Here is a 16,126-nt window from a genome sequence, read left to right as displayed (position 1 = left end):
AACCACGCATGCAAATCAGATGAGGTCATGACCCCGTGACCTCACAAGTCTCCTAATGACCTGTACACAAGTCTTCAACAAACTTCTTTCCCTGGAATGACATCAATAAAGAATACTCTGTGTGATTTACATCAAAGTATTGTAGTCAACCAGGTAAGAATGGCCTTTTTAAAAAGGGGGAGAGGTTGTAGCTGCAGAATTAACAACAAAATACATGGTGTTTATATTTTTGTTTACAATATCTAAATATAAAAGTTAAGATGTGATTACAGCATCATTCTCATTTATATTTCAAGCTCCACGTGACCAACCAATGTCAATGTTTTCTGAAGACTTGTGAAATGAATATCCTATAAACTTTCAAATTTTTGTTTAGATTTCATTGAAATCTCTACCAATGCAGCGGGCGGATCCAGGAATTCTGTAAAGGGGGGGGGCGCAACTAATATTTCTGGTGCCACTTCCGGATTTCATTTCATTTCTTCTTCCTATTTCTTTTGTTTTTAACGAAAAATAAAGGGGGGGCATGCACCGGTTGCGCCCCCCTCTAGATTCGCCATAGCAGCAATGTGTTGTTTTGTTGTCGTCTTTAATACTGCTTATTCAAGCAAATTTGCACACAGAATGGCATTGCTCTTTCAGCATCAGAAAAAGCACTGTATCACCCCATAATGTATGACATTCTCTTATTAATATCTAATTAACACAAAAGCATAGCTCTGGAGTTAAGGCCATCAAGCTGTCAGTTGAACTTGGATGGGAGCAGGGAAGGGGATGGGAGCAGGGGGGGGGGGGTAAAGCAGATGGGGTAAGGATAGCAATTCGCCTTGGACAGAACATTGTCACCAGATTTATTACAATTTTCTCAGGGGATGTCATCCCTGTTAAAAAATGTTGTGGATATATTCAATTGCACACCCGGACACAATCTCAATGATGATGCAGGAACGTCAACAATATCAGGAAGATGTGAAAATGTTGATATTTGAGGAAAAAATCCATACTATGTACACTTTTAGTTAATTTGTAGATTTGCCTATGTCAGCATTAATATTATCATATCACTTTTCTTTGTTATTCATGATCACAATGCAACAGGGTACTTTATCACATAGACAAGACAAAGCTTGTCTCAGAGAAAACGTCATGATGTCTAGCAGTTTGGCAGTGGTTTAACAGTGGCTACCGGGAGTTCCTTAGATTTTCCAAACACTTCAACCACCGAACTTCTTATCTATTTCTGATATGATTTAGAACCTATAACATTTATCAAACATATATTGTGCACTGTAATGCACATACATTTTCTTCTAGACGGGAACACATATATTCAAAATGATCATAAACTTTGTCTGTACTAATATGCAAGGATGTGATCAAAAGTTACTTACAGGCCCGAACAAAACAACATGAATGTACAGAGTATGTACATATATGTATATTCACACATACACTGTAAACAGTTTCAACATGTCCACAAAAACAAAAACAAAAACAAAACATGATTATCAAACTATACCATTAAAGTTAACAAGTTTTATAATAGCTATGACATTCTAAATAACACCCTGGATGATTCTTTGGATGTGAGAGGGTGCACAGCTTGTGGATAGGGGAGGTTTTATTAGTGCAAAGAAGACGATGACTGCGAATAACAATGTGTGATTACAACCAGAGTTGAAATGATAGAAAAGCGCAGAACTATTCTTTGTTTGTTTGTTTTTTGTTCAGCTTTATCTTTCTACAAGGAGGCAAGAAACGAAGGATTCCCGTAGATACCTCGTCCAAGAGATCATCGGTTATGACGATATTGGTTTTCCCACTCAGCTCGAGCTGCAGTTTGAAAATACTTAAAGGTGAACCCCTAATTTCATTTTAACTACAATGGCAGTCACCTTCACATGTACAGTATGCAAATGAAACTGGCATTACAGCTCCTTCCAATACACAATAAAATGTATGTTGTATGTATGCATACATGATAACATACAATGTATGTCATACGTGAAAAATGAAGGCTATTTTACGCAGATATCAAGGGCAATACATGAAATATGTAAATTCAGGTACTTTTTAGACTACATAGTGTATGTGTTAAAGTCAAATTTTGTGCCAATTTGTGTACTATTCAGCAAACTGCAATTCCGCAATATATATATTTTTATACACACAAACAAGTGCAAGATAATCTCTTTTATAAATAGGTCAGCCCAGCTCTAGTGATCAAATTGAAAACCCATTGCACATGATTGGCTGCAGTATTGTGTGCCGAATGTCGCAATTTTTGTCGAGAGTAGAAAGAATGTATAGTTCATACACACAGAGACCATGACACTCCTGCAACAATGAACAGAGTAGTTTTCATGCATTTGCTTTAAAGGGAAGATAAACCCCAAGAGCAATGTGGATTGAGTGAAAGCAGCAACATTAGTAGAACACATCATTGAAAGTTTGAAGAAAATCGGACAATCGATGCAAAAGTTATGAATTTTTAAAGTTTTGGTGTTGGAACCGCTGGATGAGGAGACTACTAGAGGTTATGACGTATGAGTGGACAACGATACAAAGAAAATATAAAGAAAATACTACAAAAATCAATTTTTCATGAAAATTACAAATTCCACCAACTTGATATTGACATATGTTAAGGGTAGCAATTATTCCCCCTGCTTTCTGAAAGCGGTTGGTCCATTGCTCTTTCATAATTCTAGGAAAGTGAATTTTTGTTGAATTTCCTTTATATTTTCTTTGTATTGTTGTCCACTCATACGTCATATCCTCTAGTAGTCTCCTCATCCAGCGGTTCCAACACCAAAACTTTAAAAATTTATAACTTTTGCATCGATTGTCCGATTTTCCTCAAACTTTCACTGATGTGTTCTACTAATGTTGCTGCTTTCACTCAATCCACATTGCTCTCGGGGTTTATCTTCCCTTTAACATGCCACAGATACACCATTTCACATGTTGGCTTAAAATATACATGACTGCATTAACCACCAATCCAGCAATCATCAATCACAGCCTTCATTTTCATAGGGCCTTTGTCTATTAAAGACCATGCTTCTCAAACTTTTTTCAACTCGAGGCACACTTTGGCTTCTACAATCTTTTTCTTCTTGAGACTCAGTAAGATGACATATTGATCATTCTAATTCAATTTTTTGACCAACGTCACAGCCCACCTGCAAGAGCTTTGCGGGGCACTGTTTGAGAAGCGCGGGTCTAAAACCAGGCAATAATTTTCCTGGTATCGCATCGCAATTTGCTATGCATTTTTACACCACTGCTACACAAACTATGTTTTGGGTGCAGTTTTCTTCCACAAAAGTGTACAAGATACCATTTGAAATATTGTTCATCAGCTGAAACTGCTAGTCAAATTTGAGTTGGAAAATTATTCCCTGAAAACACAAAACATACAATGTACATTGTAGATTTGTAACCATGGCTTGAAATTAAAATCTGTGTACATGCCGTATATTGCATCACAATAATAAAGGGCGCATGCATGAATGAAAATCATATTCCCGATGGGGCCTACATTGCACGAATGAAATATCAATGCATTTTACCTATAAAAACAAATAAGATGCAAAATTTCTTATGCCAGGTACTTTCAATAAAAATTCTCCTACATCTGTAACATACTCCATATTTCATACAAGTGGGTCCATGGCAGATAATAATGATATCGTATACTTATTGATCACTTTGCTCTAACAATTCTTATTGATAGACCTTTATATCCACCACTCTGCACCCAAGCAACGTAACAGGTCAGATTCATCATTTCACTACCTATCAAAATGCACCATGATCAGCACTACATACATGTACAACCGTACATCACCACACCAGGGCACCGTTTCATAAAACTTGTTATCAATAACAAGTTATGATAGTTGTTATAAGCTACGGAAATCCTTGCATTTGATTGGCTGAGAGCAAATTTGTCAGAGAAATGTGACAGTTGTCACTATGACAAGTTTTCTGAAACGGGGCCCTGACCTGCACACAACCAAGTCTCTTGTACTCAGAGACGGATGGCTACAATACATAAGTGACCACACCTTTGATTTGTTTCATTCTCTAACATCAACCACTGAAAGAGACGTCTAAAGCACCCATGCACGGACTGAGACACCAAGAGCACACGCAAGGCCATAGACATACACATACAATACATTATGGAGTTACTGTAAAAGCTGTTATTTTCACAAGGGTTTAATTTTTCGCGAATTTTGCGAATCACTCTTGGACCGCAAATTTAACACGCGAAAATATCTCAAACTAACAGGCATTTAATAGTGCACTTGTGATAGCATTGGTGTCAAAATCGCAAAAACAACATCTCGCGAAAATGTCAATGACCTCCTTATTTGCGAAAATATCTGTACACGAAAATAACAGCTTATACAGTATTTGCTTTCAAACTCTGACATGTTCACTGCAAACTGCAGTTTTTAATTTCGTTTTGTAGACATTATTTTTTTTTTCTACACTGAACTTGAATCAAAATGAATGTCAATGAATCTAGGACACTTTCATCCATCAGAATTTCAAAAACATAAAATCTGGTACACTTGTACATTACACAATTCACAATCTGGCATCCATTTGTACCCATCGACTGACTCTGACCATTTTATGCCATGCGCACGTCTTTTCCTGAAAGCCATTGGATCTGCACTGTATCTACAAACTTTATGGTGAGCAGTCATTGATATGGTTTTGCATATATCCTATGGAAAGCTCTATGTCCAACGCTTATCTGTTTGAAGGCATACAAATACACATTGTAAACACCAACACATATGCACACACACACACCACATACGTGGATGTAGACCCATACACACACCCACAGACACATGTGCATAATTCATCATACACATGGTCAAATCTGACTGGAGAAGAAGATATTGATCACATAACAATTGAAATATTGCACTCCACAGCTCATAGTACACAGAAACACAAAGTCCAAATCAAAACACATGAAAATGTCACAAACTACATATAAGAATATGAGTTGAAACATACAAATGCATGTACATTGTACATGTGTACATTGTACGTGTGTGTGCTTGCAATTGCTCAAGACTACTGAGGGGAAAATGGCACCCCCTCAAAACATCATAAACGCCAGCATCTGTGGTTGTTAATTGCAGATCTACTGACTACAAAATGTGAATAAACAATAATGTGAAAATTTCAACATATAAAATATGTTTATGCGTAGTGTTGGTGCACTCATGCACTACTGGAAATCTGCACTTTGACTTTCACTAGCTGAAAGATGTCAGTGTACCCATAGACACCTGCCATATAAAGTGTTGCTACTTGATGGATGTAATGACATGATCGGGACTCGTTGCAGCCTGGACTGCTCCCGAGTAATGGGTTATGTGTAAGGGTTCTCAATAGTGTGGGTAGGAATGAAAAGATGTACTATGTATGACGGATTATGAACAAGGAGATAGTGTTATTGTGTGATGAATAGCAGACTCAATCATCAGCTTCTCATTCTCGGTTGATAATGAATAGTTCTCTCCCATCCCCATCCCCCCCCCCCCAAAAAAAAAAAAATGCACAATATGAATATAAATATCATTAATCAGTATTAGTGCCCAAACTTACAATTCACCTCACAAGTATAAATCTGGAACACATCTAAATACTAAATCTACCCTTTTGTGTGTGTGTACAGAGTTTGTGCACTCCAAACCAAACAATTTATCATTATTTCGTTGTCTTCTTATTCCTTGCTCACTCTCTGGTTTATCTGAGCAACATTTGTACAAGGAGAAACTTCCATGCTGAGCTGCAAACTGGAAAGTGTACCTTTCAGAATTTACATTTAGTGTGGCATAATCTACCTTTTGTCTGTGGCATCAAAGCTCAACACAGAACAAGGAGTTGATGATTGTTCCTGCCATTGTACCTATTAAAGTTCCCTCCTGTATATTATGTTATAATTGCTACTGTGAGAATTACTTGTTTATGATTCAAAGGTGAAGTTTCTGTGAGGGTGGAGAGCAGAACTGGTCAAACCTCTCAAATTTGCCCAAAATATGATGATCTTTAATTGCTTTCTTTCCTACATTACCTTCAGTACCATTGCTTTAAATGGATGAACCACTGACAAGCAAGAATGTAATGCTAATTTACAGGCTATTTAATGATAAAATCCAATTTCCATTATCGCATTTCAATTAGAGATTAATTTGGATTTGGTCCGTATCATTGTGGCCCTACCACTGCCAGAGAGGTTTGACCAATGCCGTACAGTGTAATGTTTTAGAATTGATGACCAGTATTTATACACGAGAGATTTCCATTATCATTATTATGAGACAGTGGTATACAGTATGACCATGTTCTCAGTTAGACCCCATACAGTTACAGAACCAGAAGGGGTTTGAGTGTATTCAGTGTTCGGAAATGTTATCTCTTGTCTTGTATAATATATCACAGCAAATATGTAACAGATTATCAAATTGGATATGTTAAAGAGTCAAAAGAATATGAATTAAAAGTTAATAAAGTTGAACATGCTCATAAAACAAACTTTCATAATACTTCAATGTACTCTGTATGTGCAATTAATGCTAAACAAAAAACAAAAAAATAATAATAATCAGCAACTGAAGTCTCATTGTCACAACAAAAAACAAATGTGAAACAATATTTTTTTTTTCAGCTGCAGAGGAAACAGAAAAATACATGCGGAGATTTGGATCAGACTCTGACTCTGTAAGTCTTGGCTCGTCATAATCTTAGCGTTTCGCCAAAAACCACAACTGATTCAGGTATGATCAGACAATGGCAATTTCTTCAAAAATTGCAATCACATCTGGTTCATGTGAAGTTCTTTTAGTTTTTCTTTTGATTTATTGAATCCTGGGGGGCATTTCATGAAGGAACTTGTCGGATAAAATATCTGACAAGTCAATTATATCCGACAAGTTCAGAGAAATCAGCCAATCAGACTAAAGAATTTCTCAAAACTTGTTGGATATAATCGACTTGTCAGATATTTTATCCGACAAGTTCCTTCATGAAATGCCCCCCAGGTTTAAAACAATGTGATAAAAACATGGTACCATTTCTCCAAACATGGTAGGCCAGACTAAACAGAAAAAATCTGAAAGGTCAAAGAGACTAAAGAGAAAGAGAAAGAGATAGATTTGATATTAGCACAAACCTCTGAGAGGAGGTCCTGAGCCTGGATCGCTTTCAAGACATTCTTCTTGCTCGTCTCCTGAATCTCCCCGCCCAGCATGAGCTCGTCGAGCATGAAGTACGCCTTCTCAAAGTTGAAGATGATGTCCAGCTCACATACCTGCACATGGTGAGGGGGGAAGTCGTAGGCAGAATGCATCTAGGTAATGTACATACAAAGAAATGTAGATGTACAAACGCAATCATTTCTGACAGGAAACGTTGTAGACACTGTAAGACTCAGCTTCACGAGTCATTAGTTGATTTTTTGTTTGTTTTTTTGTTTTTTTGTTTTTTTGTCATCTGATCACCACCTACAGGTCATATCAGGGTCAAAAAGTAGTCACATATCTGGTGAGACCTAGTAAATGAGCTTTCATTCTCGTACTTTAATACTGATATTGCTTTTTAATTTAGTAAAATCTTCCACATCGTTTGGTTTAGACTGGCTCAAAAATTTATCTCATCTTCTAGCACTCTTTGCCAAAATTTTACAATTGATTGCATGTGTTTCCCCTGTAAAGACAATATGATAGTACCAATTACAAGGAGAAGAAAAAAAAAGTAGTCAGGGTTGAGGACTGCATTGAAACCTTTCACTCAGCTCAAGTTGGCTAAAAAAATACATAAGTAAATACAAAAGAATGTATACAATTATACAGGACATGAATGTTGGGTGCAGGGAAGAGATAAAATGCAGACAATGCAATTGACTCCTGGACCACGTACTTCCACAAAATACGGTGATCGTGCTTTTTCTACAATTGCCCCTTCTCTCTGGAATTCTCTACCCGCCTATATACATCAAGCCACTTCCGTTAATCAGTTTAAGATTTTGCTTAAGACTTATCTTTTTAGTAGATAGTTCTTTGGAATAGTCCAGTTGTGGGTCGGTCGATGGAGGTGCACACTGATTTTGATTTTCATTATTTATCGTAATTATACACTGTATCTTTTTTTTTTTTTTTTTTTTTTTTTTTTTGTTGGTATGTTTGTACTTGTATTTTGGTATTTTGGTATTATTCTGGTATAGATATTAATTTTTCCGGTAAACTGTGCGCTTAGAAACATCGGTATTAAGCGCCTTATAAATGTATTGTATTATTATTGTATTATTAAAGTAAACTGAACAAGCCAAGTAAGAGTTTTACAATACTTACACTTCCAAAATACTTGTCGAGGAGCTCAACGTATCTGTGGATGATTTCTAACGTTAGTAATTCATTGTCATTCTCTTCAATGGCACAGCAGAAGTATAAACTGGCATACCTACAGATGAAGAAAATAGAATGTGGGCAGAAAGACAGCAGGGATGATTATTCTGTGAAAGCAAAACAATCATTTTTCGCCACTAGCATGCTACTACAATATGGTCAGTTTGCAGAGACTAATGCCCTTATGTTACCTCATGATTACACGAAAGCTTCACACTTACAAAATTGTACATGTACACAATGTCAGTTTGGGAACTGCACTATTTTGAATAATTTGCAGAGACTCCACAGGATGTACTGAATTAATTTACTTTATGCACTCATGTCACACAGAAGCTTCACATGCATGAAATTATAAGTACTATGAAATACATGTTGCTTGAAGGTTTGAAATATTTTGAAACAATTTTGCATATTTGCAGTGGCACAAATGTACCTTCATTACCTGCCTGTGTTAAAATGGTCTGATGTTCTTTGTCTTCTGTCCCCTTTTCATGTAATTACAATACAACATTCTATACATTTTACAAACTCACTTCTATATCTTTGTAAATTGTTCATGTCCTTGGTATAGTAATGTGAAGTAAAACAGTATAATACTGAATGAAGTAATCATGAAAGAGTATTTCCCACCAGTAATCACAATAAAAGCAATGAAAAGACACACATATCCAAAAAAAAAAAAAAATAGAGATTGATTGCTGGAATTATACACCAACAGGTACCTTGATTTCTTTTGCTCCAATACCTACAAGTGTCTTAACTAAACATTTCCTTTTCTTTTCTACAAGGTCCATGTAGAGCCAAGAAACATTTCAGCATTTACAGAGCAAAGGGATACATGCCCTTAAAATGGTATTATCTCTACAGAATTGCAGTAACAGCAATACCTTTCCCCACACAGTATCAAACTGAGCACTATACTCAGACATTAATAAAAGTGAAAAGTGGGTAACAATAAATGTTTAGTTCTTGCATGAACAAGCCTCGTGCAAACCTTATAAGACAAGCTCTGGCAATGCCTCTGATAACTTTCTGTAAGGAAGCATGCATAAATTAATATTACAGTACTTGGCAAACTGGTCTGATGTTTCCTAATAGTTTACAACAGCAACAACAAAACAATCAACATCATAGAACAAGCACTAAGTTTCATGGTCATACAATGTTGTACATGACATGCATCCGAACTAGAAAATGTCATATCACTCACCTCTTGTAGACAATTTTGTAGTCCCTCCATTCTAGGAAATTGCACATTTTGGGTTTTCTGGTTAGTACTGTAGCGATGAGCTCACGTGTAATCTTCTTTTTGGCCTTCTCCAGGAACGGTGTGTACCATTTCTGTAGCCGCAGCTTGCCCTGCCGGCTGAACAGCAACATGTACTGCAACTACAACAAAAGGGGGAAAATGTTATGTAGAAGCAAATTGCCAAACAATTGGAGGTAAGTTAAAGTACAGAGTAATTTCACCACATGCAGCAAAGTGGCAGAGCTGCGTGAAAATGGAAAATTTGGTTGATACAATAAGGGTCTGAATTACTGAGGCATCCTTAATTTGTGGTGAACAAGCTTTAAGGGGGGGGCGTGAAATGAAAGGAAAAACAATCCTGCAGATGACAGGGTTTGATATTCAATATAACAAAAAAGAAAACAAATGATAGGCTAAGACCAATGTGTATCATACAAATTACACAGAAAGGGAGTTAAATGGTCAAGTGGACAATCAATAAATAATATTACTAAAAGCTAGTTACTTTTTAGGCGAAGCTGTCATGGCTGAGCAGTTAAGACCACACAGATAAGATTGCAGGTTGCCTTATGTCCCATGTTTAAGGCCAAGTAAAAAAAGAAACCAGTTTCTCGTCCTCGCGCGCATCGATTTTGGCCGCCGCATCGATTTTTTTACTATTTACTATTTTCAAAATGGCACTGAAAATACCAAGAAATTCATAATTCTCGTCCCAGCCCGCTCCCCGCCCGCATCGATGTTCAGTTGCCGCATCAACTTTTTTGATATTTACTATTTTTTCGGCCGCCGAAAAAAAAAAAAAATTGACAATTCACCTACCAATCATGATGTCTCATTTCTAATTACGCCTTGCGTCCTCTACTTAGCTGTAGTACAGCTGTAGCTTCTGTAGTGCGTATGTAATAACGCATGCATTTCACACTGCGAGCTCGGCAAGAAGGAATGACCCACAAAGCAGTCGAACTGTGGTGTTGGATGGGAGCGGGCGCGGGCCTGGGCTGTGATGTACAGCGCACTCGGTACGTCGTGAACGCGATAGCGGCAACATTTTTGCGAACAATCGCTGATATTCCACGCATATTTCGCGCATTGTTCGTATTTTTCCCTGTTTCTCATATTTTAAGCGGATGAATTGTACTGTACAAATGCTTGTGAGGATTGTATCGAGTTTGTATGTTTACATTTTCATGCCATTGTGACTATGTGCATGTGTGTGCAGTGTCGGAAGGTACGGTGCCAGTGCAGTGGCCGTGCCGGCCGCGTATGCGTGTCTTGCGTCTGTAGCTAGCTGTCAGGGTCCCCATCCCCTGGTCTGTCAGCTGTCTGCACGCACGCATGAACACATTCGAATGTGTAGAGGCCCGTACACTCTGCTCTGTAACGTTGCATCTGACGGCGATGTATTGTTCTATTTTGAAGAGAAAATGAACGCGCTTTTCCAGCAAATTTAGAATTATTAAATGGGTGTATCTACAAAATAAATAACTTTTCCACGGATTCTGGTTTGTCTCGTATTTCTGCGGGATACTTTTCTTTACGATGTAAATTCACGGACACGGCCGTGAGTCGTATCACCTGGAGTGTGATACAATCATTCATCATCCAAATGATGAGTGATTATCAAATGTCTTTGTAGAACATGAAGAAACATCTTTAAATGTTTAATGCTATAAATGCCATATCAGTATCATTTTGACATCCATCTGCAATTATACAAGCCAGTTTCCAGTTGAGTGTGCAGCATAGTGCTACAATTGTACTGTGAAGAGATGCAGATACATACATACCAGCTGTGTGGACACAAAAAGTCACAAACACCAATGATAAATAAAGCAGTGTTTTGAATATCATGGAATTCATTTCAGTCGTACATTTGTTGATAGAATGTTTTATAACTGTTTTAATTAATAGCACAATACATCAGAATTGCAAGTACACTGGTATCAGAAATGTCATTACAACACTAAATACCAGTATTAAGATGGCGGTCATTTTCCCTTGGCATCTGTAGTGGAAAAAAAAGCAAATGTATTTCTGCATGCATAAAGTTTCATTTCAAGTATGGTACATATATCTATTTGTTTGAAAATGCACAGAGTGCAGGCAAGACATACACTTGGGACTTGGTCTCTCATAACACAGCTACCACAGTGATATTTCATTTCATAAATTGGATATAGAAAATAGTAAAGCCCTCTCTCGTTACCTTTCTCAGAATTACCGGACGAGAAACACATATTACTTTCATTTTGACAATCCTCGAAAAAAATAGTAAGATATCAAATAGTAAGGACCTCCCTCATCGCCTTGCTCAAAAAACCCGGACGAGAAACTACTTTCTTTTTTTACTTGGCCTAATAGTACTATGAGGTTCGCATCCAAGCCTGGCAATACAAAGTAGTATCCTTTGCCACTTTGGCAAGACACTTTGTCTTCATTCTCGTTGCCTAGTCTTTCAGGGAGACTTCCCAAGGGAGCTATCGATCTTACCCAATCAATGTACAGTACATAAAAGAAACCACTTCATTCCACTCATAAAACAGCAAGGATAAATCCAGGTGAAGAGGTCACACACACACACACACACACACACACACAAATCAGCTGATATCTGCAAGAATCTTTTACTTAGGATTACCCTCAGCCCTGCCCCTGGACCGATTACTCAGTAATATAATATTAATAATCTGCCTCTTCTTTCAGTCTTGTTCGATGGCCTCTTGTTTGTTACTGTACTGTACAGTCACGTTAAATAAGGTCTGCCTGCTGACCATATTACCAACATGGTGTCTCTTGACTCTTGATAACATAAATTTAAGTATTTACACCAATGTATGTGAAGAAAAACAACACACTACCAAGTGCTCTATCCATCAATTTTTACTAGGATTTAACGTTAGATCTGCACCGACTAGACATGGACCCGCCAGCCCCGCCCCGTGGGTGTGGCGGAAAGGCAGGGACGTGACACGCCAGTCCAAGCAACGCAACAATGGGCCGCACCGGCGCACCGGCTGTCTACGGGTCAAGTACAGTTAACTCAGCTCCAGCGAGGATGCATTGGAAATTTCTGAAAGGCTTCTGAAAACTCCTACTCAGCTAAGTCAGTCATTAATCTATAAAGAGTTACCATTTTGGTGTCAAATATTGTCTTCTCTTCTTCAGTGGTTAGTCTTCTGCTTGATTTGGCCACTTGAATGACGAAACAGTAAGATTTCAGCCAGCACAGCGCTCAGTCATCGGAGCTAAGTACGGTGTGTAACCGGTGGACATGTCGCCATTTTCCTCCACTGGTCTGCGTTTGCGTCGCGTCGACGTATAAAATCGCATCGCGTCGCGTCGCGTCGCGTCGAAGTCTGCTACGGATCTTACGCAATTGGAGAAGCGCAGTACAGTGCAACGTGAAGAGACACGGAGAGTCGAAGTGTGCGTGAAATTACGAACTCAAACAAAAATAAATGCACTCAACATGTCTTTTTCTCATTCATAAGTAAGTAGGCCTACAGTTCAGTCAGTAAGTAAAGTTATCATGAAAATATCAGACAAGCAAGTAGATCTCTTATGCAGCATGCAGGGAGCATGCGGGCTTCGATATTCAGGAGGTAGGTGGACGTAGACTCGGGCAACTATGTCGAATTAATCAAATTTGGATTTTACAATTTTTAATTTTGTACACATTCTCAGAACCTCATAAGTTGATATCAACACAGAATTATTATTCGGGACACATCCAAATCACGTCATCTATATGAGTACGATGTACCTCTATCTATAACCATTGACAGTGAATGAAATGTGTATATAATTACCCAGTGAAGCCTTTATTGTTGCACTGCCTATAAATTGGCCTATACTTCAATTTTCAAGTTAGTGCCTCCAAATATATTAGAACATCTAATTACTTACAGACATAATAGTTCGCAAAATCCGAATTTATAAGAAACTGATCATTGACAGGACAACAAAACTTAAACATTTTGCTTTCCATAGCCCAGCAGGAGAATGTTTAGCTTATTTATTTTCAAGATACTGACCAAGACTTAATTCACACTAATGCATAAAGATGTGAATTCATTAGTAATTGGTTTAAACTCAAGGTCAACCAATAGGTTTACTATGACTTGATAAGCAAAATGTATGCCCATATTTGCATTATATCCACCACTGTGACAGCACCACTGCATGAATCCATGATTATATTTGACATGGAAACAATTAACATTTCAACACGGAATGTGTAGGCCTATATAACTTGGGACATTCGAAACTCCCGATGGATGTTCGGACGCGATTTGACAATATAAATGTATTTGTGTATAAAGATTGTGTTTTGGGGCACAATATGATTTCAAAGTCCATTAAAATTTGCCCAAAGTCCTAACAAGCATGATAGCCAAAAATATATTGCTGCAGGCCTTCACAAATCTAAGCGCGCCACATTTGAAATATCATTCCTTACTTGAATGATACAGCTGTTAAAAGCAATATCAATTTTGTGGATTTCGCTCTTATAACTGCTCGATATCACATGGATGACAAGATGTAATGTAAAAAACACAATATATATATATATATATATATATATGTATATAATATTATATATATATATATATGTATATAATATTATATATATATATATATATATATATATATAATATTATATATATATATATATATATATATATATATATATCTAAGATGCAATGTAATAATACGCAACAGACAAGGAAACACTTTTGCATATACCGTGACTTGAAGACAAGCTCTCTTTCACAATTTTGAGTTAAAATTCATTGCTTTCGTTTCTTCTCTTTTCCACTCGCAATCATATACTTTTTTAAAAATAAATTCTGCTCTTTATCTTTCTTTCACTTTTTTTTTTTCACATGGGGCATGTAGTCTCTTGTGTCCTCATTCAAGGCTTCCATCATAGTTTCAAACATTGTTTTGCTACGGCGGTCTCACGTATTATTCCAACTGATTAGATTACCGTCAAGCTCACGTGTGCATGAGTAATTCTTTAGTGAGAAACATAAAGACATTCGATTACGTCAATTAAATAGAATTTGTTAAAGTTAAAGTCATATCTTTTCATCTTACATGTCTTAATTATTCTTTGGTTAAACGTAATCCAGTTGTTGTTGTCGATTTTCGTTGAAAGAAACGTATTGAATTGTCATACAATAACACATGCGTGTATAATCAATACATTTACTTAAACAGAGTTTATGACTTGCGGAAAACAACTCATCTTTAGTTAAACATGTTCCTAAACCAACCACAAAATTACAACAAAAAAGTAATCCGTCAAGATATGTAAGCCTGCAAGTGTTATCAAACAAAGCGCTTCTTTGTCTATACATTCAATTATTCAAATGTATATCTTAAGACAATTATTTAAAGAAGTTTTCTTTTTAATTTCATTGTTTTTGTGTCATCATCGAAAGAAAGTTCATGTAGGGCCTACTGGTACAACTAAGCCTAAGATTTTAAGACAATAACTATACTATCAAAAAAAATCATTTTTTCATTATTATTTCATGATGATACTTACGTATGAATTTGGGTTTGTATTATCATTTTAATATAATTCTTTAGTTATCTTTTTTACAGGTATTTGTTTAGATTATCTAAGTTTGTGAAGTCATTTTAATAAAAGATTTTGTATTTTCATGTTTTATTGGATATTTGCAATAATTTCAAAATGTTCAAGTAGTACAATTTACAGTTAGTTACTTTACGATAAACAGTAATTTAACTCTGTATCGCATTATTACTAGGCCTACTAGTAAGCCTATTGTGTAGAAAGATGTATGAATTGTAATACAACAAACCCTGCAGAGAGACAAACAGTAATATAAGGTTTTCTAATACTGTACCATGTCTTTTTTTTCTTACACTAGGCCCTACATCTTACAGTATATAAAACATTCAAAATGTTCTGTTTTTGTTTGTTTGCTTGTTTTGTGTTCTTCGAAATTTTCTTTGGTTTCATTGCTGGTGCCTTTAGATATTTCATTTTCGTTTCACATGCAAAATAAATTAAGATGTCATTTTTTTTTTAAATTCTGATTATAGGCCTACTGTATTACGTTATCATTCTTAACCAATGCCCACTGTGTGACCTGAGCCTGCGAGCTGGTGCGAGCTGTATGGGGCGCCAAGTGTCGCATGGCCTGTTTCGTTACGAAATCGGTCATTTCGTAACGAAATGATCATTAAAAACGAAATGACATTTCGTCGACGAAATGATGATTTCATCGATGAAATTACTGATTTCGTAACGAAATACCAGTAGGCCATGCGACACTTGGCGTCTCGTACAGCTCGCCACAGCTCGCAGGCTCAGGTCGCACAGTGGGCATTCATTGGGCTTTAAGAATTGGCCTACTTATTCTGAAATCCCACTGTTGATCACCTTTAGTAAATATTG

General features: G+C 36.8%; 1 protein-coding gene across 4 annotated transcripts in view; it reads right to left on the bottom strand.

Moving 5' to 3' along the window:
* The window catches only part of LOC139716743 (AP-1 complex subunit sigma-2), a 30,383-nt gene extending 17,416 nt beyond the window's left edge, over positions 1-12,967 (bottom strand). For 3 of the 4 annotated variants that reach the window (XM_071628275.1, XM_071628276.1, XM_071628274.1), the window contains exons 1-4: positions 12,824-12,967; positions 9,655-9,833; positions 8,388-8,496; positions 7,211-7,348 (exon numbers count right to left, since the gene is read on the bottom strand). In XM_071628275.1, the coding sequence (XP_071484376.1) occupies positions 7,211-7,348; positions 8,388-8,496; positions 9,655-9,833; positions 12,824-12,826 (429 nt within the window). In that variant the 5' untranslated portion in view covers positions 12,827-12,967. Of the gene's footprint in view, positions 1-1,779; positions 1,834-7,210; positions 7,349-8,387; positions 8,497-9,654; positions 9,834-12,823 lie in introns of all 4 variants that reach the window. The other variant, XM_071628273.1, reaches the window with a different exon arrangement.
* Between the last annotated feature and the right edge of the window lie 3,159 nt (positions 12,968-16,126).

This window comes from Diadema antillarum, unplaced genomic scaffold (assembly GCF_040938485.1).
Source record: "Diadema antillarum isolate AM-2024a unplaced genomic scaffold, OU_Dant_1.0 scf00000069, whole genome shotgun sequence".
Classification (NCBI taxonomy): Eukaryota; Metazoa; Echinodermata; class Echinoidea; order Diadematoida; family Diadematidae; genus Diadema; species Diadema antillarum.
Note: the sequence above shows the minus strand (reverse complement) of the source record. Positions and strands in the feature narration are given on the sequence as shown.